Here is a 27,132-nt window from a genome sequence, read left to right as displayed (position 1 = left end):
ACACACGCACAGAGTGAAGGACACAGTAACTAACACAGTGACATGTAGCAATGACATGTCACACACACACACACACACACACAGAGTGAAGGACACAGTAACATGACACAACACGACACAACAAGAACAGCGAGGAAGAAACAAAGCACAGCGCTCTCCTCGTGCTCACCTCTTCTTCTCCTCCTTGTCATGGCGGCTTGCAAGAGAAACAAAACCAGGGTCAGGTCAGTCAGACAAACAAAGCTTTTTAGGGCGAAGAGTCACAAAAACCCACAAACAACACAAACCCATCACTGCTGAATCAATGCACACTGCATGCTCACCAGAACACCACCACCTCAAAGTTAATGTCACACACAACAACATCGGATCCCCGCCCAAAACTAGACTGAAATTTGAACTGTCCCAGCTGCTGTAAGGTAAAGGCACACAAAATGGGGCTCAAACCCTTACCAAATACCAAAAGTACCCCCATCATTTTCAGCTGCCAAAGACCACTACCCAAAAGTTCTTCTGAAAGACAGTAAAGCACACATAAAAAAAAAGAGTCTCCCTCTATGCAAGAGGAGTTAACATGCCCACCGAGATCATTATCCAGACAGCAAATTCACTCTCTCTCTCTCCTGAGTCTGGTCAAAACCTGGACGTTATTCAAGCATGCGCAAAAAGAGCCGCCCATCAGGCATCCTCTGAACAGCAGATGTGCATCTTAACCCTTTGAGCCCTGACCACCGCTTTACCGGTGGTAGAGAAAAATGACATAATGCCAAGCCACCGGTTCAGCGGTGCGTAAACACTCGTGTCGTGTTTTGCTATTGGTTGACTTATATTGAATAGCCAATCAGAAAAACCATAATATTCTGACGTCAGTGAACGTAGTACCAACATGGCCGCGCCTTTTCACTGTGTTTTGTGCATGTGCTTTGGATAAAAAGATCGATTTCAATATAAGTCAACCAATAGCAAAACACGACACAAGTGTTTACGCACCGCTCAACCGGTGGCTAGGCATTATGTCATTTTTCTCTACCACCGGTAAAGCGGTGGTCAGGGCTCTCTTTTTATATCTGCTGTGACACATTAAATACCAATTATTTGCAAATTTTGGCTCAGGAGCTCAGGCTGAAGGGTTAAAATTGCTCAGGAACTCAGGGCTCAAAGGGTTAAAGCGGCCTGACCATCCTGCCCAATACAACACCAAACACCCCTACTGAAATAAAACACATTAACTCCTTGACCACCGCAACTTGGTGAAATGAGATCAGCCAGTGTGGCATCAATCTGAAAGACAGATACTACTCTTTTTTTGTGTGTGTGTGAACTCATCAGCAGTGACACTTCGCTGGACAAGAGTAATGCAGTCCCCAAGAGTAGGGAACAAGAACTCCAGATAAGGAAAAGGCGTCTGACATCACGACCCGCAAGCTCAGTGTTGTCTCAGCGAGGTGCTGACAGGCCATCACTGACAGAGCGTCCTCATCAGCAGCACCAAACCAAAGGCTTAAAAAAAAACAAAAAAAAAAAAACAAAAAAAACACCGGCACTCGCAAAACACACACCCAAGCCCCATGCTTCTTTCCAGTCCCAGGCTGTCTTCCCCCTCACACCCCACCCCACCCAACCCCACCCCGGGTGGGTGGACAAGGAGGAAAACACCAGCTACCAGTGCAGCGCAGTGAGCACAGGACGGGGTTGACACACTTACCGTGACTTCTTCTTCTTCTTCTTGACAGGCTGCTCGTCCTCCTCTCCCTCCTCCTCTTCCTCCTCCGCCGTGGGGCCCTGGCCGGGTCTGAACACACAACATCAACACACAGCATCACCCTCTGAGTCTACAGAAACTGTTGGGATGCGAGGCCCTGTGAAGGGTTCACTGCCATCCGGATTAAATAATACACGCCATACTTCATACGTCATTTTTCACACTGACATTCATCCATGAGAAAGGTCTATAGACTGAAAATGTATTTAGCATCATGGTGTCTTTGTGTCTGATTTATCTATTATCACTTCATCTATTGATCTATTTTTTTAAATGTGTGTGTGTGTGTGTTTGTGTGCGCGCACGTTTTCTGTTAAACACAATCACAAATAATAGTTCGAATGCAGCAGCTGGGCAGGTTTCTGTCACCACTTCCTAGAAATGTTCAACAACAGTTGAGGTGAATTACTCTAGAAGGTCTCAGTCACTACCAGCCACAATGCTAAAGAGCTGACCAGTCACCATTATCTTCTACACTAATCAAAATGATTTAAAAACCTGTGCTCATATACACTTCTCAGAAAAAAAAAAAAAAAAAAGCCGATACAAAACATTCATCTGACATCTGGGTAAGGAAACAACTGAAAGAGGAACAAGGTTAATTATGATAAAATCTTACAACAAGGTTAATTACAGGGAAAAAAAATTATGTTATTTTGCTAAGATTGATAATTTGTGGTTATTTTAATTGGCCACCACCTGACATACTTTTTCACACTTCTTAAAACCTTTCTATATGTTATAGAACAAGACAGATTTAATAGAAAACATTACACATAATACAGGCCAGTTTTGGAATACTTTTGCTGTGGTTCTAAAGCTTGTGTAGGTCAAGAAAATTTAAAACAAACCACAAATGAAATTAACTTATTACTTAAAGATTCAAAGGAAAGTGAAATCATTTACTGGTCTGAGTTTGATTCCTGCTCTCAGCCTGGATCTGTCTGAACACAGTTACGAAACTGTACAGGCAGAAAACATCTTAACCATTCTGCCACCTTCCTCAGTCACTGAAACAGACTGTCAGTACAATCTTGACTGGGAGCAGTCTGCTAACAAAGCACTGACACACGGAAAGAGCGATCATCACCAGACAGTAGGAGATGGACGCATCATCAAGAACAACCGGAGACAGCACTGCGGTGACTCACCCTTGTCTTTTGTTGGCTGATGCGGCCTCTTCCTCCTCCCCGGGGTGAGCGGGGTCAGTGGTGCTGCCCTCTGTGCACTCCTTCAGTCGCTGACTCTTCTCCTGGCCCCCCTCCCCCACTGTCACGCCATCTTTGGCTCTGCACACAAACAGGTCACAAGTCACCCGGCTGTGGCCGCAAAAACGAAGTCCCAGATCACCCGCTGTGGCTGCAAAAACGAAGTCCCATATCACCCGCTGTGAGTGCAAAAACGAAGTCCCAGATCACCCGCTGTGACTGCAAAAACAAAGTCCCAGATCACCCACTGTGACTGCAAAAACAAGTCACAGGTCATCAATTGTGACTCCAAAAACAAGTTCCAGATCACCCACTGTGACTGCAAAAACAAGCTATATGTTGCCCATTATGCCTGCAAAAACAAGTTTCAGGTCATCAATTTTGACTGCAAAAACAAATTACAGTTCACCCTCTGTGACTGCAAAAACAAGTCACAGGTCACCCTCTGTGACTGCAAAAACAGTTTACAGTTCATCCATTGTGACTGCAAAAACAAGTCACAGGTTACGCACTGTGACTGCAAAAACAATTTACAGTTCGCCCACTATGCAAAAGTACCGGTCAGAGGTCACCAATTGTGACGGGGAAAAAACAGTCAGTGGTCACTGATACATCTACAAGAGTGACATGTCCACAACAGATATCCCAGACCGACCCATCGACAAATGATACAGAGATGAGACCGCCTGCAATAGATACTGTACCCCCGAAAACGGAGTATGGCTGCCTACATGGCGGGGTAAAAACGGTCATACACATAAAAGCCCACTCATGTGCATACAAGTGAACGTGGGAGTTGCAGCCCACGAACGCAGAAGAAGAAGAAGAAGAAGAATAGATACTGTAGTGCAACGTGTTTATCACCTATGCAGTGCAATGTCTAACAAACAGTTTACATGAGACAGTGCAGTGGGATAACTGCAACAAAAAACTTGATTAAACTCTCCCTTTAACCCGTCACAACCGGCATTCAAATCACAGCTCTCACCGACCCACTGAACAGAGAAACCTGTCACACATGCATATCACTTCACACACACTGCACATTATGTCTACACACAAGAAATCTGTTTCATTCAAAATCACACACACACACACACTCACACTCACACACACACAGATGTATACATATATACAAAACATCAACAGTGAAGTGAGATAAAAGCAAACAGATGGTGCAGACACCTGCCCTATCAAGCAAGGCAGGCAGTCAGTCACTCACAGGTAGACACGATAGCACCCCAGAAACTGGACAGGCCTGGCCCAGGAGGAGGAGGAGGGGGAGGGGTGGAGCTGACCTCTGACACAGCCCTCCACAGGGTGGACGCCAGAGTTCTCCGTCCACACGGGCACCTGCTCATGCAGCACCGACTTCCCCACGCACCCCTGCCTCCCAGCCGCACACCCCTCCCCCTCCACTGACACCCCCACCTTGGCGTGGGCCTGCTCCCAGAAGAAGTCAAAAATGGTGGTGGTGCGGGGATACGAAGAGCGGGGGATCCAGGGGGCGGGGGAAGGTGGAGGCTGCAGAGGGGTAGGGTTGGGGTAGGAGTGGGGGTCAAAGGGGTGGTGATGGGAGAGGTGTGGTGGTGGTGGTGGTGGTGGAGGGAACCCCTCCTTGGTGTTACTCATCATCTGACAGCGGCGGTGCATGCCCAAGGCGGTGGCACCACAGGTGTTGGGGAAGGGGGATGAGCAGGAGCCGGTGGTGACCCTGCTGCTGCCACCACACCTGAAGGTCTCCCCGGAGCCGCACAGCCCAGTCCTCACCCTGGACTCGCACGGGGAGCGTCCAAAAGCCGAGCTGCACCTTGCGCTGGTCATGCCCGAGGTCCAGGACCGGCGGCACGTGGCGTGGGAGTCGTGGGGGGGTGCAGGGCGGGGGAGGCGGCAGGTGCAGCTGTGCTTGGGGCAGTCAGGGAGGGAAGACACATCCTGCACTTCCTGCAGGATCAGAGCTCCTTGGCACGGGCCGCTTAAGTAACTGCTGCCTTTCATCCTCCCTGACACCTCATCTGCCCTCCACCGTCACATCACGCATGGTGATACCTCTCAGCTGTCCTCAACTTTTACATCCAGTGAACTCTATGGGCTGTCTTCCACATTTACATTCAGTGGAATCTCTAGGTCGTCTTCCACATTTACATCCAGCGGAAACACTAGGTTGTCTTCCACATTTACATCCAGTGGAATCTCTGGGATGTCTTCCACATTTACATCCAGTGGAATCTCTGGGATATCTTCCACATTTACATCCAGTGGAATCTCTGGGCTGTCTTCAACATTTACATCCAGTGAAATCTCTGGGGTTGCCTTCAACATTTACATCCAGTGAAATGTCTGGTTTGCCTTCAACATTTACATCCAGTGAAATGTCTGGGTTGTCTCCAACATTTACATCCAGTGAAATGTCTGGTTTGCCTTCAACATTTACATCCAGTAGAATGTCTGCGTTATCTTCAACATTTACATCCAGTGAACTTCAACAGGCTGTGTTCTACATTCACATCCACTGAAAACCTCTCTTCAATATATATACACATGTATCCAGTGAAACCTCTGGGTTGTCTTCAACATTTATATTCAGTGAAAACCTCTCTTCAACATATATACACTTGTATCCAGTGAAAACCTCTGTGCTGTTTTCAACATTTACATTATCCAGTGAAACCTTTGGTTTGTCTTCAACATTAACAAATGTCCAGTGAAACCTCTGGGTTGGGTTGTCTTCAACATTTACATGTGTCCAGCAAAATCTCTGGGTTGTCTTCAACATTTACATGTGTCCAGCAAAATCTCTGGGTTGTCTTCAACATTTGCATGTGTCCAGCAAAACCTCTGGGCTGTCTTCAAAATTTACGTACATGTATCCAGTGAAACCTCTGGGTTGTCTTCCAACATTTACATGTATCCAGTGAAACCTCTAGGTCGTTCTGAACAGCCTGAACAAGCAAACTCGGGTTATTTACAACACACCTGTGGACAGCCAATCAACAGCAAGAGGTCCCTTCAGACTCCAATGCATCCAATGCAGCTTGTGCATGTGGTGGATAGCGGCACAACAATGTAATCCTCTCTTTGCTGTGGCACCAACCTGATGCAAACAAGGTTCACACACAACTTCTCTCCCCCTGGCCCCTTCCCTCAGGAGCAGATCTGCTCACGCAATGCGGTGCCTTCTTTACCCTTCCTATCCTCTTCCCTTCCAGGGGTTCCCGGTAGCAGCGACCACAGGCAGTTTTCTTCTCATTGTACAAACACTGTACAACACTGTGGTCACAGATTCACAAGCAAACAACTTTCCTGTTCCTTTCCTCATCAGCATCATAAACAAAGTGTGCTCCATGAGTGAAATGTGGAAAACTTCTCTGCCTTTTCAATAGATGCAGTGTCACCAGCGTTCTTTAAAAACAAAAAAACAACAAAAAAAACCCACCTCAAAACCAAGGGTCTGATAGACTGTGCCAAGTGTGATGCACATTTCCGTGACCAATGTTAGTGAGTGCTGTAGAAAAAGATTCAGATGATGACACATAGCATTCTGAACATTGGTGGACTTCTCTTGGTGATCACGTGCGAGTGTGTGTGTGTGTGCGCTCGCACGTGCGTGTGTGTGTGTGGTGTATGTTGTGAGTGTGTGTGTGTGTGTGTTTTTGTGTGAGTGTGTGTGTGGTGTATGTTGTCATGTGTATGTGTGTGAGTGGCAGTGTTGGTGACGGAGCCACAGACCCGCCACACACGCCATCCAGGCCGCAGCACCACCGTCACTTGTCATCACACTCCACACCTCCTCACCACACTACTGCCGGTCTTTTTATTACCTCTCACAACCTCCACCCCCTACCCCTTCTCTCTTCCCCCACCCCCACCCCTTTACAGCCACCCCCTGTCTCCCCCATCCGCCTTCTTCTCCCCTCCACGTGAACAACTCTTGCTGCTGCTGTTCCTCTTGATGCCAGTGTCCCCTCTGGATAGTGTTCAATACCCACCACCACAGTCCACCCTACACTGCCTCCTTTCCTATGCAAGTCACCTCCCACTGGCTCCACCCACTGCCACGGTGATTGGCTCTTCACATCTGCCCTTCATTCTCCTCTTGTTCAATCAGTTTTCTTTTTCTCCCCCCCCCCCCCCCCCCCGCGCGACCCCCTCTCCCTTCCTCTTCCCCCACACCAACCCCTCCTCTTCCTTTGTAGATTCCATTGTGAATGACTGGAAAAAACAGTACGTGTCATGAATAACAACTGTTCCAGCACACAGACAGACAGGAGACAGGGAGCCAGACAGAAAGAGGGAGGGAAACTGTGAGGGGAGAGTGATAAAGAGACAGAGAGAGACAGAGCGCGAGAAAAAGACAGACAACGAAAAAAGATTTATCCACGAACGAACTGCCGAGTGAGAGACAAAAGAAAAGAAAGAAAAAAAAAGAAAAGAAAAGAAAAGGCAGACAATGGAAGCAGCAGCCACAGACTAGAGATGACAAGAACAGGGCAGCAGCAACAACAGAATAGAGTACACCCACAACAGAAGGGAGAATGCCAACCTGAGGAGCTGAGGGAGATGGCCAGTGGTGAGAACAACAGGAGCGGGTGGTGACAAAACAGGAAAGGCTTACACCTCTCTCGCTCTCTTGTTTTGAGAAAGAAATACTTTCCAAACATACACACACAGTAGGATACCTGTTAATCCACTGTATTGTGGCCCCGAGATGTAGTGATGCTTATTTTTTTTTATGTATAAGAAGAATGAGCAGAAAGAAGAGCTCTCAGCCCCAAGTGAAACAAACCTCTGAGCTGTCCTTAATTCATTATTTTCTTTTAGTTTACTGGTATGTCCTTATTCATTATTGCTGTTCATGCTGTGCAACTTTTGAGGTGTGTGTGTGTGTGTGTGTGTGTGTGTGGTGTTTTTTGTGGTGTGGTGTGGTGTGGGGTGGGGTGTGTGCATGTGTGTCTGCATGTGTATGTGAGCCTGCATGCATGTGTACATGCATAAGCGTTTGTGTATACAATACATGCATCCACATGAACACAGGTCGGTAATCTTACATTAAAATTCCTGAGTTCTTTCAGACGGAATGTCAGTTGACAACAGATTAGAGTCAAGCAGTCATACTATGAGACAATGAGAGTAATTTTTTTTCCCACACAAGTAACAACACTGTTATCAGTCAGTGGCCTGTCACATAGGAACTCCAGAATGGTGTAGTACACACTATTATGACAGCATCATCACCATGGCAGCATCAGGGGCCTGTCAGTGAACATGCTGGATACTCACAGTGCAAGACAAGACTGTCACAGATCCTGAAAGCCACAAAGTCCTCTAGGTGTGTCAATGAGGCCAGTGGCCATGAATCTGTTGTAAATAATCCACAAAAAAAGGTGTCTCTCTGTGTCAGCAACATTCCCCCTTCAGGCGTGACATGGTCACCTGAATGGAGTGGGGCCATCAAATCAAATCATGTTGCTTTGCTTACAGCTAAGCCTTTCTTGTCTGAGTACCCATCAGTTTTCAAAATCAGTCAAAGAGAACAAAAATGTTAGCAGGTCCATCAAAACTTCATTGTCTGGGGAGAGAAAGGGCACAGTCAGTGCCTTGCCTTGCCTTGCCCAGCCCTGGGGTGTTGGGAGAAATGAACGGCAAACACGACACTTGGGTGCTTTTGTCTCTCCACACTTGTTTTCTGCCGCGTCTTGGACTTGGCTTGTCTCTGTCATCTTCCCTTTCTTCTCCTTCTTGGGCCCTCTGACTGTGATGTTGATGTGTGAATGTGTGTGTGTGTGTGTGTGTGTGTGTGTGTGTGTGTGTGTGTGTGCATGCATAGGTATGTGCGTGAGTGTGCATGCATGTGTGTGAGAGAGAGGGACGGTGGGGAGAGACAGAGAGAGAGTGCTGTATACATGTATTTGTGATTTTAAAACTGCTCCACCAAGCAACATTCATCATTCAAAGTTGTGTCTGTTTCCTTGCTCCCCACCCATTCCTCCCCCTCTTTTTTTCTTATTCTTTTCTTTTCACATTTCTCTTTGACAAACATACCATATCATGTATCAGAACGAATTTGCTTTTGCTCAGGGAAACTTGTTTCGCCACTTGTTTTCAACTGATGGGAACCAGACCTCTAAATCTTCAGTGCTGATTTGTGACATCTTTAGTGCTGATTTGTGACATCTTTTTTTTTTTCTTTATTTTTTATGAAAGTAACCAGTTCCATATTGTAATGATGGTCACACCTTAGTGATCTGCATTCTTGGATGCTGATACAGTCACAGTACCTGTTAAAGCAATGTCTTCAGTTTGGTTCTCCCCACACATTACCACTTAGCGTTCCATTCAAACTGTCCGATTCCAGTGTACTTTCTACAGTATGAATGCAAGGAATTGAACGCTCGAGAAAAGCAGTGAACAAGACCAGGAGAGACAAGATCAGGAATGAGGTGATACGAGACATGGCAGGAACAAAACCAGTACTACAACACATAGAACAACAGAGGATCAAGTGGTTTGGACACCTCACACGTATGCCTCTGAACCAACCAGCTCTTCGGGCATACAACATCAAATACTCTGGCTGGAGAGCCAGAGGAAGACCAAGATGCCGCTGCAGCGACTCAGTGGCAGACACCCTCAGAGCCCACGAGATGTCCCTCCTCCAGGCCACTCGCCTTGCTGCAGACAGACAACTGTATCTCCCCGCGACGCCCACCGGTATAAGCGGAAGGAAAAAAGTAAAAGTAAGTAAAAGTAAGAATGCAAGGAATTTGAAGATAACAGTGTTCTCCTTTATTCCTTGATTTCACATGACATTTCACAAGCTTCACCCCACCATCTGACACTTTTTTTTTTTTTTTTTATACTCACAACCCTGATCACCAGTGAACACTGAATCACAGAGTCCAGCAACACCAAACCCACTTGGCCACAGCACCCCCTCATGCGGGCAAAGGTGGGAAGCTGAACAGCACTGACGCAGGTGGTCAACAGTGCAGCAGTCCACTGCGGGGAGCCAGTCTCCACTGCACTCAGTAATACTGGCCACCTCCAGGGCAACACCAAACAGCCCAAACCCAACCCCCACCCCCCTCCCAGTCCCTCCACCCCTCCCAACCCCTTGTACACCACTGAGAGATGTCTATTCACTTCATTCCAGAAAGTTCCACAACCCCACCACCACCATCAGTCTAGCCATCTACACTGTGCACAGCCAAACACCACCTACAGGCATCAATCTCCTCAGCCTCACCACCACAACAGCTCTTTACCACTCTTCAGCAGCTGTTATCAGGGGTACAACATTTGTGCAGACACGCACACACACACACACACACACAGTCCAACAGGCCTGTAGCCCACACAAGAAAGTACTGGGGTGTGGTCCACCCCGACCCACAGAGGGTGGAGTTGGTACCACACAGGGCGATAAGCCCTGTGTCTGGCCTGCAATGACTGGGTCCTGTCAGAGCTGACTAGAGGGAGGTCACCACTGAGCTGAATGGAGGTCACACACACACACACACACATATACACACACAAAGGGCCACAAGTCCCTGTCTAGGACCACTCCTTACTGATCAGGGGAGACCAGTCAGTCCTCTTCTCCTCCTTTCCCTTACCTTCTGGGCAAGCACACTGTCCACAAAAAGAAGATCAGTGTTGGGTTCTACGCCAAAAGGACAGACAGACTCAAGGTGATGTTTGCTTACTTTGTAAGTGAATTTCTTTTTTTTCTTTTTTTCTTTTTTTGCAGGGGGTTGGGGGGGGTGGGGTGGGGGGATATGGTGCTGATGGAGGGGTGGGTGTGGGGGCTGGAGAATATGGGGTTGGAAGAAAAGAGCAGGGAGTAGGTGCATCAGGACCCCTGGTAAACTAACACTGACAGCTCCCAAGGAAATGCTGTAACAGGGACTGTGGCAGACATACCTAGGTTTGGCTGTGTATGTGTGTTTTCAGTTTCAGTTTCTCAAGGAGGCGTCGCTGCATTCGGCACTGGACAAATCCATATGCGACACCAAATCTGCTAAGCAGATTCCTGACAGCAGCTTAAATCAATGTGCAAGTCAGACACTGAGTGCATGCATATACTTTCTGTGTACCTATCAGAGCGGACTTCTTCTTCTGAATTTTGCTAGAGGACAACACTTGCGTGCACGAAGTGTGTTCTGCAAATGGGACATTGGTTTAACTCTTTCCATACGAACGGCGAAAGAGATGACGTTAACAGCGTTTCACCCCAATTACCATCATCAAAATATTGCAAGCAGAAGGCACTTATAATGAAGACGTGAATGTTGACAAATATCACAATTCTGATGACGGAAGCTAAAGGTTGGGTCATTCAGACACCCACTGGACATCCGAGGGGTCTGTGTAGAGGAGAAGAGAGGACTGGCTGTACTGAGTGAGTTAATGTCTCATCTGAATAACCAGACGCTCAGTTTGATTTTTCCAGTCAAGCCTGGAAGAGAGGGCAAGAGCAGGAATTGAAACTAGACTCCTCATGGACACTGCACTAATAGTTTCAGTTTCAGTAGCTCAAGGAGGCGTCACTCCGTTCGGACAAATCCATATACGCTACACCACATCTGCCAAGCAGATGCCTGACCAGCAGCGTAACCCAACGTGCTTAGTCAGGCCTTGAGGAAAAAAAAAAAAAAAAAAAAAAAAGGTAAGTGATCTAATTGACTTTGGATAAGTGTCATGAGGATGATGCTGCTCAACTGGCACAAATACTGGGAAAGCCCAAAACAAAGTACTGACCACCAGTCAAATGGTTAGCATAACAAACAACTTGGAGGCCAGACATCATAATCCCCCCCACCCCCACCCCACCCTCCCCCCTGCGCACCCCCCCTGCTCCCTGGTCAGCTACAGTGCCCAGAGTTATATTGTGCCACAGGCTCAAACTGCAAGACTGGAATCACAAAATTAAGTGTCAATAACTTTAAGGATGCCTTTTTGAAAGCGTTGCTCAAATTTCCTAAAAACACTGCAGGACTTGACATCTCTCAGGCCTGGTCAATGTCGGGTTATGTAAGGAAAAGGATAACAGCCCTGTCACACAGCTCCAACCTAAACAGATCTCTGTCTGTGGCAGTGTTACCAGTGTTCTCTCATCCATCATAAAAATACAGGAACAAGAAGCAAAGCCTTCATGGCTCACATGTGATTCCGGTTGTTAAACAACAACAAAACAGAAAATGCCAGGAGGTGGGGGGGTGGTAGGTCACACATTCTTACGTCAATCCAAATGTTTCAGTTCATTATCAGAAACAAATGTCTGTTGATGAGAAAATTGCGTGCTGAAAACTGAACAATTTTATCTTAAGCACCTCACATTGATTGGCATTTCATTGTTTAATGGTCATAATTTAGATCCATCTCATTTTCAACCTTCCCCTCTCTTCATCACAACTTTCCAACTTTGATAGGTAGTGATAAAATTGCCAAAAAAAGAAAACATCTTCAGGGGTAATGTACATATTAATCTCTCCAGCAAAGTCCAGTTCTTTCCATAAAAAAATATTCAGTGGATCAGATGTTTTCTCCAACTCCAAAAATACATCTGCCAGGGGCAGCAAAATTGTGCCAAATAATGGGACATTGTTATGCATATACTATGCAAATTTGTTTACCGATGAAAATTGCTCATCTTAAACAATAATTTTTTTTTTTTAATGATTAAGACACAGAAAAACTGTTGTGTTTTTACACTCAGTGAGTGTCAATGTTTTACACTATCTACATTAGCCAAAATACTAGTATATCTTAGACCTTTTCATGAATATCTATTATCAAACATGCACAATAAATTGAAAGTAGGCAAAGGTTGCCGCTAAATTTTATTCAGAGATTCATTTGTGCATAGACCTCTATACTTAATGCATAAAGTCCTCAACATCAATGTAACTTCCATATTAAGCAGAAGTTCCTATTTGAACTACAAATGATAAAAAGAAAAGAAAAGAAAAGCTGCTATTATTCAGTGTACCAGCATGTCATTGTCAGATAAAAAGTGCCAAGTTTGTGAATAAGAAATAAAAATGTAACAGAAAACGACTGTGTGAACATTTTGGCTTCCTTAAACTTTTTTGTTCCCTTCCCTGACGCGTCATTATAATTCGAATGTGTAGAAAGAACCCCCCACCCCAATTTTTCAGTCAAATTTGTTGTCAGCAGACTAAGTGTTTGCAGAGAAAATGAAAAAAGTTTACTATGCACACACAAACACACATGTGAGCAAAAAAAACAGTGTCCTCCTCTTGTGATAATCTTAGCTTTGATTTCCTTTCACTTCCATGCCAGTGATCAGTACACAGCTGCATCTTCTGGCGTCTGCAGATTCATAAGGATGGTCCTATCTCCACTCCAGAAGGGACACTAACTCAGTTTGGTTCTGCAACTAAGCGACTGTCATCAGGGCATAGTAGGTGGTATCTGCTGTGTACTGCATCCGACCAGGCACTACTGAATATCAATGAAGGTTTCTTCTCATGGGTGGCTTCGATTTCATGGCGACCCATCCCTGATACTATGACAGCTCCCTGTGTACAGTTGGTACTGAAAAAGAAAAAGAAAAAAATCCTGGGCGTGGCTATGTACAGTTGATTTGGGATGAGTGGGTGTGGCAGTAACTCCACTGAGACGGTTCAGAACATGGGGCCATTAATATAAAAAAATAAAGAAAAAATAAAACTGAGGGCACAGTAGGACAGTGATATGGTTTGAGCTGACACAAAAATCTCCCCTGTGTGGGATTAATAAAGTTATATTGTATCTATTGTAAAATCATTGATCAATAAAAGCTTATATGAATTAAACAAAATAAACACACACACACACACACACACACACAAAGAAGAAAACTGATGGGACAAAAATGGAATAATTGGATGGCAAAGTATGATTGGAAAAACGATGGAGGGAAAAATGAACAGTGTGTGAGGGCACATGTGGAAAATGTCAGGCTGATGATGAGGGCAGGCGCTCTCAGAAGCAGCAATATCACTTTTTCCTCCATCACCACAAACCTGATCACAACCTGACAGCAATTCTCTCTCCCCCCTCCCCCACACCCATCCATCCCCTTTCCTCCTCCATCCCCTCCAACCCCCCTCACTCCTCTCCATCTATGCCTGGTTTGTATGACCTACAGCCATCATCTCTACACCCCCCCCCCCCCCACCGCCCCCAAACTCCCCTCCATCACCCCACCCCCTTTTCATACTTCAGAGGTACCCAGCTTCCAGACTGGCCAACAGGTCCCAGACTGGTCAATCTGATTGGCTGCTGTCTGGGTGAGGACTTGCAGTGACAGAAATGAAAACAAAGATAGGGGCGCCTGGTGGGATGCGTGTGTGGAACTGGAAGGGACACTGAAAACAGTCATCACACTCACTCACACCCTTAACACCGCGCACCATCTGGGCTGGGCCCAGTGTGGAAGTGGATGAGGTGAAATGTGGCAGCGATGGGGTGATGTGTGACAGTGACGTGGTGGGTCATGTGACAGTGATGTGGTGAACCTGGGACACAGTGTGACGGTGATGTGGTGAAGTGAGGACAGTATGACAGTGATGTGAAGTATGAAAGTAATGTTAAGTATGACAGTGATGTGTTGAAGTGTGACAATGATGTTAGAAGTGAGGACACAGTGTGTCAGTGATATGGTGAAGTGAGGACACAGTGTAACAGTGATGTGGTGAAGTACGGACACTGTGACAATGATGTGGTGAAGTGAGGACACAGAGTGACAGTGATGTGGGGAAGTGAGGTCACTGACAATGATGTGGTGAAGAGAGGTCACAGCATGACAGTGATGTGGTGAATTGAGGACACATCATGACAGTGATGTGGTGAAGTGAGGTCACAGTGTGCCAGTGATGTGGTGAAGTGAGGACACAGAGTGACAGTGATGTGGTGAAGTGAGGTCACAGAGTGACAGTGATGTGGTGAAGTGAGGACAGTATGACAGTGATGTGAAGTATGAAAATAATGTTAAGTATGACAGTGATGTGCTGAAGTGTGACAATGATGTTAGAAGTGAGGACACAGTGTGTCAGTGATATGGTGAAGTGAGGACACAGTGTAACAGTGATGTGGTGAAGTGAGGACAGTGTGCCAGTGATGTGGTGAAGTGAGGTCACTGTGACAATGATGTGGTGAAGTGAGGACACAGCATCATAGTGATGTGGTGAAGTGAGGACACAGCATGACAGTGATGTGGTGAAGAGAGGACGCAGCATGACAGTGATGTGGTGAAGAGAGGACACAGCGTGACAGTGATGTGGTGAAATGAGGACACAGCGTGACAGTGATGTGGTGAAGAGAGGACACAGCACGACAGTGATGTGGTGAAGCGAGGACACGGCATGACAGTGATGTGGTGAAACGACATGACAGTTATTTGGTGAAAAGAGGACACGGCATGACAGTGATGTGGTGAAGAGAGGACATGGCATGACAGTGATGTGGTGAAGAGAGGACACGGCATAACAGCGATGTATTGAAGAGAGGACATGGCATGACAGTTATTTGGTGAAGAGAGGACACGGCATGACAGTGATGTGGTGAAGTGAGGACATGGCATGACAGTGATGTGGTGAAGAGAGGACACAGCATGACAGTGATGTGGTGAAGTGAGGTCACAGCATGACAGTGATGTGGTGAAGTGAGGACACAGCATGACAGTGATGTGGTGAAGTGAGGACACAGAGTGACAGTGATGTGGTGAAGAGAGATCACGGCATGACAGTGATGTGGTGGAGTGTGCCAGTGATGTGGTGAAGAGAGGTCACAGCGTGACAGTGATATGACTAAGTGAGGACAAAGCATGGCAGACCTGTGGACAAAACTGGAACTGCTGACCATAAAAGTTTAATGGAAGATGAAAGCTGAGGGGTGCAGGGGGGGAAACCGAGAACAGAAGAACTAACAGTTAGATGACAGGTGGGGGATGAGGGGGTGATGACAGGTGTGTGGGAGTGGGGGAGGGGGGGGGGGGGGGGGGAGTTAGGGATGGTGCAGTGGGAGGAGGAAGGAAGCTGTTGTCTCACATGGAAGGACACCAGGGAGAAAGTGTGTGGTGCTGGGTGGAGTGGAACGGATCAGGTCGATCTCCATCTGATTGATCTGATTGGGGGTGAACAGGATACTGCACAGTCTTGTCAGCACTGGCTGACAAAACATGTGAGAGAACAGCACTCACAATCGCACCTAACAAAGATGCCCAATGTGTCGGTTCTCTCATGTTTACTAAGTATATCTGCAACAACTACTACTAAGTTTATTTATATAATGTCTAATCAAATAATTTTGCTCTTAGCACTATACAATACAACAATTCCATCAAGAATACATTTCTCTATGTTTTTGCACCATCCATCATTTCTGGTCAACACGGCTGATTAACACTCACTTTGGGATCCAGTGCACTTAATCTAAAAGAGTTGTTTCAACTTTCACAGTTCATTAGACTGAAAGCTGTGAATTCCTGCCTCCGAGCACACGATAGTTTTGCCGTCATGTTTTGCAGTGAAACCACATTCTCCAAACTCCCCTTTCCCAATACAAAAAAGATGAGGTCTTGGTCTTTTCTCTGCTTCTCCAGCTTGTAATCTATCTTGCCCTCTGGCCATTCCGAGCAACGTCTGCCCAGATTTGCTGATGAAATCATGTGACAGGGGTGACAACACAAAACCACACTGCTCAGACACAAGAGCTGGGAAATGCCCGGACTGCCCGACAGCAATGGGTCTGGTGACGTGCAAAGTAAAAAGAACAGAAAAAGAAAAAAAAGGGGCGCTGACCTAAAGTTGTTCTTATGTTCCCTGCACTTACATCACACACACACACACACACACACTGAGAACTGTATGGTGTGGTGTGGTGTGGTGTGGTGTGTGTGGTATTGTAATGGTGCAGTTTGGATCGGCGTGGTGAGGTATGGTATGGTATGAAAAGATGGAAAGGCATGGTATGGTATAGTATGGTACGGTAAGGTATGGTGTATGATATGGTACGGGTACAGTAGGGTATGGTACGGTACGGTATGATGTTGTATAGTATGGTACGATATGGTATGATACTGTATGGTACAGTACGATATAGTATGGTGCGGTAAGGTATGGTATGGTACGGTACGGTACAGTATGGTATAATATGGTACGGTCAGGTGTGGTACAATACGGTATAGCACCTACGGTGTTGTGCCATGTTTCACTGTATAGCATGACAGTCACACTGCACTGGGTGCTGCAGCAAGCTGTCAACACACATCATTACTCAGTAAAGAAGGCAACACAACGGAAAGCACATGACTCAAAATTAGCTCTTCCACACCCCTTCCTTTCCCCACCCCACTGTCCCGCCCAGCCACTTTCTTCTACCACCTGTGTGCAAGATGGGTAAGGGAAAGGGGGGGGGGGGGGGTGAGAGGGAGGGGTTTAATCAGGACCATGGAAGGCAGCACTGGGTAGGGGTGTGGGATGGGGGGTGGGGGAGGGGAGGAGGTCAGGGCGGGAGGAGTAGTTTAATCAGTGAGCACCATCGTGGGCTGTGCGGCCATGAATTAATGATGGCTGCCTCTCTGCCGGCCTGCACCCTGGCACGGGACACGTCCACCACCGCACCCCCAGGAAATGAACCTCCTGCTTCCAAACACTCACCTTCTCCTCACACAAAACGCACTTTATCATGGCGGGACGAAAAGAAAAAAAAAACAAAAACAGAAGTTTGTCGGAGTGTGTGAGTGCGTGTGTGTGTGTGTGGTTATGGTTGTGTGTGTGTGTGTGTGTGTGTGTGTGTGTACTTGTGTGTGTATATGTGTCTGTGGTTATGTGTGTGAAAGAGACAGACAGACAGAGCAAGACAGACACACAGAGAAAGAAAGTGTGTGGGGGGGTGGGGGGGGGGGGGGGGGGGGGCTGGAGGCAAGAACAGTGTGGACAGAAGTACAACTGGGACAGTCAGTGCATGGACAGGACTTCTGAACACTATGAGACAGTGACCTAACACCGGATCACCACAGTTTCTACATATAAACATATAGGTGAGGCACTAAAAGTAGGGTTGTCATAAATACAACCACTGTTCGAATCAATAGTTGAGAAATTTTACGCTTTGAATGTACACACCACGCAAGTTACTGAATGTACACACCATTTATATTACATCATTAATACTTTTACTGCCCCATCATCTGCACCATTTCAGTGGCATTATCTCCCACATCCCTCATCACCGGTACCCTCACACACCCACGTTATCCGCTGCAGCCTCAGCTCTGGCATTCCACATGGAACTATCGACGCAACTTCATCCGGAAGCTACGCACCAGAGGAGACCCTGCACTGCCATGAAGCACTTTACTAGTGGTGTTCAGTAGCGCCTGCTCTGATTTAACGCAGGACACCACCTGCTACGACCCTTACTGATGACAATTATCGATTAGTTACAGAGCCAGGGTGGATAAGCACCCCCTTCAGACTGGAGGCCACCACCACGTTTCTCTAACAACAGTCCAGTCTACCTGAAATCTGCTGATACCGAAGACTATGACAGGAACTCACCCCAAGCATACTGTTAACAAATGAGGATGCTGCTGCTGCCATGGGAATCCATTCTAGGTTTGGCACAACATGACAAGGCTTTAATCTATCGACTATACTTCCTTTCATGGTGTCAAAATATACAATTTTACAAACACCTGTAGTGCTGGCCAGTCAGCACTACTCTCAAAGTTGCAATAATGAAGTGAGTATCTTTGACCATGTGGTCCCAGTCTTCAGACTTGAGGTCATAGCACACTCAACTCTGGGTGTGAGCCAACTTTGGGCTAAAAAAACAACACAAAAAAACACTAAGCAAAAAACAACAACAAAAAAACCCACTGACAAAACAAAAAACAAAACAAAAAAAAAATCTACTGATGCTTGAACTTACATCCTCCCAGTCACCTGCTAACCATTACGCCATAGCCACTGGTAGGTAACCACCTTACATGGTCACTTTTAAGAGAGAGAGAAAGTGACAAGAAAAAAAACACAAAAAACAAAAAAAACACAGCAAGAAACAGTAGGCACACACACACAAAAAAGCGTGAAGCTACTTTGAGTTTTACAGTGTCTACAAAATGCAACTTTTCTAATCTTCCTTCACTGCTAATGCTCCTGGACTGCAGCTGCTCCCCCCCCCCACCCCCCTCCTTGTTCCCAGAAATGGGTTTACCTTGCCTGAACAGTCTTACCTTGCTGCTACAACAGTATTCTCAGCACTGTCCTGGAGAGCCACTAAGTCCAAAGGACAGACTCATAAAAAAACAATTCTCACAGATTTTCACCACAAAAAAAAAGAAAAAGAAAAAAAAAGAAAAAAAAAGTAAGCTCTCACAACTCTAAAACATAACAAAATAAACAGCTCCCATGGTTTCAAAGGTGTTTTTGGTTGTTGTTCCCTTTTTGTGTGCATGCGTTGTTCTTTTTTATGGACTAAGAAAACAAAGACAGCTCCAACAGCCTAAATGACATGAAAACAAAGACAGCTCCTTAACAAAGACAGCTCCAACAGCCTAAATGACAAAAACAAAGACAGCTCCTACAGCCTAAATGACACGAAAGCAAAGACAGCTCCCAAACAAAGAAAGCTCCAACAGCCCAACTGACAAGAAAACAAAGACAGCCCCTACAGCTTCAATGACAAGAAAACAAAGAAAGCTCCTACAGCTTCAAGAAAACAATGACAACTTCAACAGTGTCAAGGACAAGAAAACAAAGAGAGCTCATACAACGTGTAGAAGCCAAAGACAGCTCCTACAGCTTCAAGAAAACAAAGACATCTGCAGCTTCAAGAAAACTAAAACAGCTCCTAAAAGACATGTGCAGCTTCAAGAAAACTAAAACAGCTCCTACAGCTTCAAGAAAACAAAGGCAGAACCCATTGCTTCAAGGACATGAAAATGAAGACATCTACAACTTCAAGGTCAAGAAAACAAAGACTGCTAATACATCTTCAATGGCAAGAGAAAAAACAAACAAACAACAAAAAAAAAAAACAACACCTGAAGCTTCAAAGACAAGAAAATAAAGACAGCTCCAACTTCCGAGGACAGGAAAAGAAAGACAACTACCATGGCTTCAAGGTCAAGAAAGACAACTACCATGGCTTCAAGGTCAAGAAAGACAACTACCATGGCTTCAAGGTCAAGAAAGACAACTACCATGGCTTCAAAGTCAAGAAAGACAACTACCATGGCTTCAAAGTCAAGAAAGACAACTACCATGGCTTCAAGGTCAAGAAAGACAACTACCATGGCTTCAAAGTCCAGAAAACAAAGACAGCTATCACAGCTTCAATGACAAGACAAGAAAACAAAGGCAACTATCATAGCTTCAAGAACAAGAAAAAAAAACAAAAATTCCAATGAGGAAAAAGCTCCAGCAGTTGAAAGGGCAGAAAAAGAAAGCTCCTGGCCAACTGTAAGAACAGAAAGAATTTAAAAAAATTATTATTATTATTTTTTTTATTAGTCTCAGCTATTTACTATGAGTAGCTTCAGAAAAAGGCAAACAAACCCAAAATGATTGAGTGCAATATCTCTTCAAAAGACAAAAATACACAGAACTCCCAACTCATCACTGAGCACTTTGCTTGCATGACTGCCGAGAAAAGAAAGGCACAGAGAAACCATCACTCTCTCCCTCTCTCCAAGCTTACTTTAGAACTTATCTAACAGTGTATCCATGTATACATGTATAAGCACCAGACAATCAAAGTGTGTTCACTTCACCCAGCCATGTTTTCGGGAGCCCCACTTCCTTCAGTTTAACACTATAGAACACCTGTTTTCCCTTGCCCCTTTTGATTTCTTTGTTACATTTATTCAGACTCTCTTTAGTTAGTTTGTTCATGGTGACGAGTGAAAGGAACAAAGGAAACAAAGTGAGAGGGAAAGCTATGGACGCTTGTATACAGGCAGATGTCAGTAGGCCCTAGCCAGGTATGCCGCCTGTTGTGCAAACGACTCCAAGTTTGTCAAGCGCTTAGAGTTTGATCTCTAACCAAAGATAGGTGCCAAATATAAGTAACAATAATGACAGAGTGCCAATAATGGTCAACTTCCAGTTCCACAAAGTGAAGGGGAAGGGCTCAGCAGCACTAGCTAGCTCTGTGTGTTATCACTGGAGCGAAAGTTGAAAATTTGTCAGGCGGTGTATGTGTGTGTGTGTGAAACAGAGACAGAGAGTGACTCAGTGAGTGAGTGTGTGCACCTCTGTAGGTTTTTAACAAAGAAATGGAGCTACTGCTTTGTCTGCAAGCACTCCTCTTTTGCACAACCACAGGCACTTCTTTGCCCCCTCCCCCATCCAGCCTCCTTTCCACTCCCCCCATTGTGAACTTGTTCTCCCAGGGTGGACAGACAGAATGAGTGGTGGCAGGAGGACAGGTGGGGAGGGGAAGGGTAGGGAGGGAAGGAGAGAGGTGGGGAGGCACAAAGAAGTGTGCAGCCGCCATCCATCAGCTCTGAGAAAACCAGACAGGAGCATCCCTGGCGTCAGCCAATAAACATAATCATCCACATTTTTGGTGAGTGTGCTTGTGTGTGTGTGATGGTGTGTGTGATGGTGTGTGTGTGTGTGTGTGTGTGTGTGTGTGTGTGTGTGTGTGTTGTGCCAGCACCTCCACCACAAAGCACGGGCAAAAAGATGGGGGGAGGCTCAAAACCCCAATGGACGACCACATTATCCCCAGCGCCTGACCAAATGGACAAATCCTCCTTCCTCCATTACGACTCACATTCTAACAGCAGGAGATTACCCATAATGCCCAGCAATGGAGGTTTGTACTTTTTTTCCCCCCTCTCTCTTGTTTCTTTGATCTTGATCAATGCTGATCCTGACACAAAGTATCAATTATTTAGACGCCAGCAAGAGCAGGAAGCAGGCGGCTATGGGATGAGCAAGGGCTGGGGGAGGGGGAAGGAAGGAAGGTGAGGAGTGGCAGGGTGGGGGGAAGGGATGATCTGTTGATGAGATAAGTCAGGGGGATTTCTGCTCATCTATCTTTTGTCCAATTCCAATCCTTGCTTTCACTTCAATCACCTGCTCTACAACAGGTCTCTCTCTCTCTCTCTCTCGCACACACACATACACAACCAGATTAAATTTCAAGAGCAGCAACTTTTCATCTTATAAAAACACAAAGCTAGCATGCTTTCTATTGTTACTAATTAGCAAATGCACCCGTTAGCACAAAACTGCACACACACACACACACACACACAAACATGTATATATGCACCTTTACCTTAACCACCCTTCCCCCCAGCAATTCCCTCTTCCCACCCTCCTTTAAAAAAAAAAGTCTAATATCACTTAAAGGAAGACTACACACACACACACACACACACACACACACACAAGCACACACAATTCCCATTGCCTGACTGACCCACAGAGAGAGAGAGAGACAGCCATGCACGCAACAGCAGCAGGGTTCATTATGCTGAATGACTTGTTTGATGACTTGAGTTCCTCCGTGACTGCTGCTCCCACACCCCTCCCGCTCCCACACCCCTTCGCTACCACACTGACAACACCACTTTGGTCTCCAAGGCAGTTCATCACCCCCTCCCCTTCCCCGACTAACACTGCCCCTCTCTGTCCCCCACATGTTGGATGTTCTCTTTCGACATCCATGTCTTTCCTTTGAAAGCGCGGATACTGTGTGTACCAAATGAGTTCCAGGCAACCCCATGGGGAAAGTGATGTGCCACAAGAGAAAATTATCACAATTCCCAAAGTGCCAAGAGAGAGAACTGTCACATTTCCCGAAGAGCCAAGAGAGAAAACTGTCACATTTCCCAAAGTGCCAAAAGAGAGAATTGTCACATTTCCCAAAGTGCCAAGAGAGAGAATTGTCACATTTCCCAAAGTGCCAAGAGAGAGAACTGTCACATTTCCCAAAGTGCCAAGAGAGAGAACTGTCACATTTCCCAAAGTGCCAAGAGAGAAAACTGTCACATTTCCCAAAGTGCCAAAAGAGAGAATTGTCACATTTCCCAAAGTGCCAAGAGAGAGAACTGTCACATTTCCTGAAGAGCCAAGAGAGAAAACTGTCACATTTCCCAAAGTGCCAAAAGAGAGAATTGTCACAATTCCCAAAGTGCCAAGAGAGAGAACTGTCACATTTCCCGAAGAGCCAAGAGAGAAAACTGTCACATTTCCCAAAGTGCCAAAAGAGAGAATTGTCACATTTCCCAAAGTGCATTTCCCAAAGTGCCAAAAGAGAGAATTGTCACATTTCCCAAAGTGCCAAGAGAGAGAATTGTCACATTTCCCAAAGTGCCAAGAGAGAAAACTGTCACATTTCCCAAAGTGCCAAAAGAGAGAATTGTCACATTTCCCAAAGTGCCAAGAGAGAGAACTGTCACATTTCCCAAAGTGCCAAGAGAGAAAACTGTCACATTTCCCAAAGTGCCAAAAGAGAGAATTGCCACATTTCCCAAAGTGCCAAAAGAGAGAATTGTCACACATTTCCCAATGTACCATGAGAAAGGCTCACATTTCCAAAAGTGCCAAAGAAGAGAAAAACCACATTTCCCAGCGTGCCACGTGAGAGAATTCTCACATTTCCTTATGCGGCACAACAAAGAAACATCGCATTTTCCAAAGCACCAAGACTCTCAGCAAGTGAGAATAATCACATTTTAATTTTCTCAATGGTGTTAGATGAGACAAAAAAAATGACAGCACTACCTGACATGCTTCATAAGAAAGAATCGTCGCATTTCATTTGTGCCATGAGGGAGAAATATCACATTTTTGAATGCCATGAGATATTACATTTCTAGATTAAATAAATTTCACAAATGTGCCAAAATGAAATGGTAGCCTACTGGTAGTGCGTCCACCTAGGAAGGTTTGAATCCAAGTGTACAGAATCGATCCCCACACTCAACAGTTTTTTTCTCCCCCTCCACTAAACCTCGAGTGGTTGTCGGGAAACTAGTTGTTTGGCTGAGATGATAAACCCGTGTCCCATGAGTAGCATGCATTTAGCGCAAGAAAAAAACAACAACAACAAAAATAAACGACACAACCACAAAAGGGTTGTTCCTGTATAAATTTTGCAGAAAAATCCACTTTGCTAGGAAAACAAATTCACTCTGAGGCAGAAAAAGGAGAGAAAGGAAAAAGTGTTGCACTGCATAGTGCACTGTCACAACACGTTCTCCCAAAGGACAGCAGCCTGAATTTCACACAGAGAAATCTGTTTTGACAGAAAGTAATACAATACTGAGAGAGAGACAGACAGACAGACAGACAGACAGAACCAATTTTTTTTATTCTTTTCTTTTTTCTTTTATATCCAAGCCCTCAGGGCAAAAAAAAAGAAGTGAAATAAAAAGTGAATTCTGGTTTCAAGTGTGTTACTACAAAATGGACAATATTCCTGCCTTCTTCAAGTTCTTGTTTCCTTGAATAACGGTATATATATATGTGAACATTAATTTCTTATAATCATATTCCCATCCAAACCTGAGCAAGTGTGTTGCAATATGGAGGGATGAAGACAGAGGGAAAGAGGACAGAGAATGGGAGAGAGATGGATGGAGAGAAAGACAGAGTCAAACACACACACAGAGACAGACAGACAGAGAAGACAGAGATGAGATGGAGAAAGACTGATTGAGGATGGGAGGAAAACCGTATTTCCACATGTATCAAGAATGGGAAATATCTTATCATGATTTTATGTCCGCACAAGCCACATTTTGTAACATGGCACAAGAAAACGATGAGGATTCCTGACATGCATAAATAAAATGTAACAAGAGCATGATTCATCAAATCAACTGACATGCCCTTTGAGAAGAGCCACTTTCCATGATCGGTCTCAGGGGTGATAATTATCATATTTCCTCAAGTGCCACAGTGTGTGTGTGTGTGTGTGTGTGTGTGTGTGTGTGTGTGTATACATACATACATATATATATAACTGACATGCCCTTTGAGAACAGCCACTTTCCATGATCTGTCTCAGGGGTGATAATTATCATATTCCCTCAAGTGCCACAGTGTGTGTGTGTGTGTGTGTGTGTGTGTGTGTGTGTGGCGTGTGACGTGCATGCATGTCTGTCTCTGTGTGTAAGAGAGAGTATGAGAGAGAGAGAGAGAATGAGAGAGAGAGAAAGAGAGAGGGAGAGAGAGAGAGAGAGAGAGAGAGAGAGAGAGAGAAAGAGAGAGTGTGTCCAGGTCTCAACAATGCAATGGACAGAGGACAACGGTGATGTAACCTTGCAGCCTTCAACATGTAGACACACCAAACACTATGTGCTTGTGTGTGTGTGTGTGTGTGTGTGTGTGTGTGTGTAAATATCTCTGTGCGTCTGTATTTGTGTGTGGAAGTGAGCATGCGTACATGTTTGAGTCCATGAGCACATGTGTTCTTTCATGTGTGAGTGAGTCCAAGTCACAACAACACAAGAGAAACGATGATGTAATAATAATAATAAATAAACAATAACAATGCATTCTTATGAAATGCATTAACACAAATAGAAGCAAGCTCAAAGTGATTTTGAAATGTGATACTCAGAATGAATCAAGATGAAGTGGAAACAAATCACAATCATTAATATAACAAAAGCACAATTTTTGCAAAACCCAATAAGTACGTAACAATACTAACCGCTTGCAGCCCTCAGGATGCAGACACTCCAACACAATGACAACAATGACAGACACATGATTTGTCATGGCTCATGCCACCGCTAAAGTGTTCTCTGCTCCACATCCCCCCCCCCCCCCACCCACCCAACCCGGCCCCTTCCGTGGGCTAACTAGTGCATGCTGGCATCCTCTGATCACTTCAGGGAACTGTTGGGAGACATGAGACGTCCATGGCGATATACCATCATGGGCTGTCAGTCACCAATGACAGCATCCAATCTGCTGTTCTCAATGCTCACACATCCATCAAATTCTGCACTGTCGCCTGTCTCACGGTCCCTCATTGCCAACTTATTGCATGGCATCAACCCAAGGAAGTATGATGGGCCTGTCTTTCTGAGCACGCCTGCGTCTGTCAGCATACTGTGTTTCAGTGTGTGCTTGTGTTTGTCCGGGTATAGCTGTGTTTGTCAGAATTTGCCTGACTCTATGAGTTTGTAAACTTGTATTCATGTGCCTGTTTCAGTGTATGCTTGTGTTTATCACAATGCGTCTGAGTCTGCTTGTGTTTGTCAGTATCGGTCTGAGTCTGTGTCGGCATATGCTTGTTTGTCAGAATGTGCCTCTTTCATTTTTTTTGCTCATTTGTCAGAACTTGTCTGTTTAGTGTTTCAGTAAATATTTCTGCTTGTCAGTATACACCTGTCAGCATGTGCTTGCACAAGTGTGTGCATATGAAACAAGAGACAGACAGCATGCAAGCACAAGCAGCAGACAGACATGAGTCCTGATGCTCAGTCTCTTGCCTCGCAACTGACCAGTTATAGTAAACACTGCCTGAGGAACAATCCTTCAAAGTTCAATCAAAATAATAATGGTGATGATAATAATAATAATAATAATAATAATCAATGATAATGATAATAAATGAATAAGTAAAGCTCCCTAGCGGACACAGCCCAGCAGTAACATGACATGACGGAGATGCATTCAAGTCCCACCATCCCACCACATCAACAGACTGGGTCAAGTCGTTGCTCCAAGCCTTCCCCTATATCAGCCCAGTTTCCCTTGCCAGGCAGCTGACAGTGACGCCTCATTCCCCTGGATCCCCTACTCCTATTCCCTATCTCCCTCCACGCCAACATCAATAGTCCCCCTGCTGACACGACCCAAGTTCATCACACACCATTACCACGCCACAACAGACCTCAACCATGGAGCCTTGGCAGTAGTGGGGGGTGGGGGGGGGGACTATCAGGGGCGTACCACCTTACCCCCCCTCTCCTTATAAGTGGTGCTCACAAAAAAGACTGGTCCCATAGCTTCTCAACACCCCTTCATTATTTTCCTCTGATTGGCCTGATGGGGAGAAGGGATAAGTGAATTTGCCCGCTCCGGTCATGCACTAAGGACTGGGGGGTGGCTAACTAGATTGCAACAACTGAGACAAATATTTGCTGAGAAAATTCATTTTGTGGGGCCAGACATG

At 45.5% G+C, this 27,132-nt stretch overlaps 1 protein-coding gene across 3 annotated transcripts in view; it reads right to left on the bottom strand.

Moving 5' to 3' along the window:
- The window catches only part of LOC143274749 (uncharacterized), an 86,770-nt gene that overhangs the window by 42,449 nt on the left and 17,189 nt on the right, over nucleotides 1–27,132 (bottom strand). For 2 of the 3 annotated variants that reach the window (XM_076578663.1, XM_076578665.1), the window contains exons 4-6: nucleotides 2,914–3,051; nucleotides 1,706–1,792; nucleotides 170–196 (exon numbers count right to left, since the gene is read on the bottom strand). In XM_076578663.1, coding sequence (XP_076434778.1) covers nucleotides 170–196; nucleotides 1,706–1,792; nucleotides 2,914–3,051 — 252 coding nt within the window. The remainder of the gene's footprint in view (nucleotides 1–169; nucleotides 197–1,705; nucleotides 1,793–2,913; nucleotides 3,052–27,132) is intronic. The other variant, XM_076578664.1, reaches the window with a different exon arrangement.

The sequence above is a fragment of the Babylonia areolata genome, chromosome 29, assembly GCF_041734735.1.
Source record: "Babylonia areolata isolate BAREFJ2019XMU chromosome 29, ASM4173473v1, whole genome shotgun sequence".
Taxonomy (NCBI): Eukaryota; Metazoa; Mollusca; class Gastropoda; order Neogastropoda; family Buccinidae; genus Babylonia; species Babylonia areolata.
This window is presented reverse-complemented; position numbering and strand designations above follow the sequence as displayed.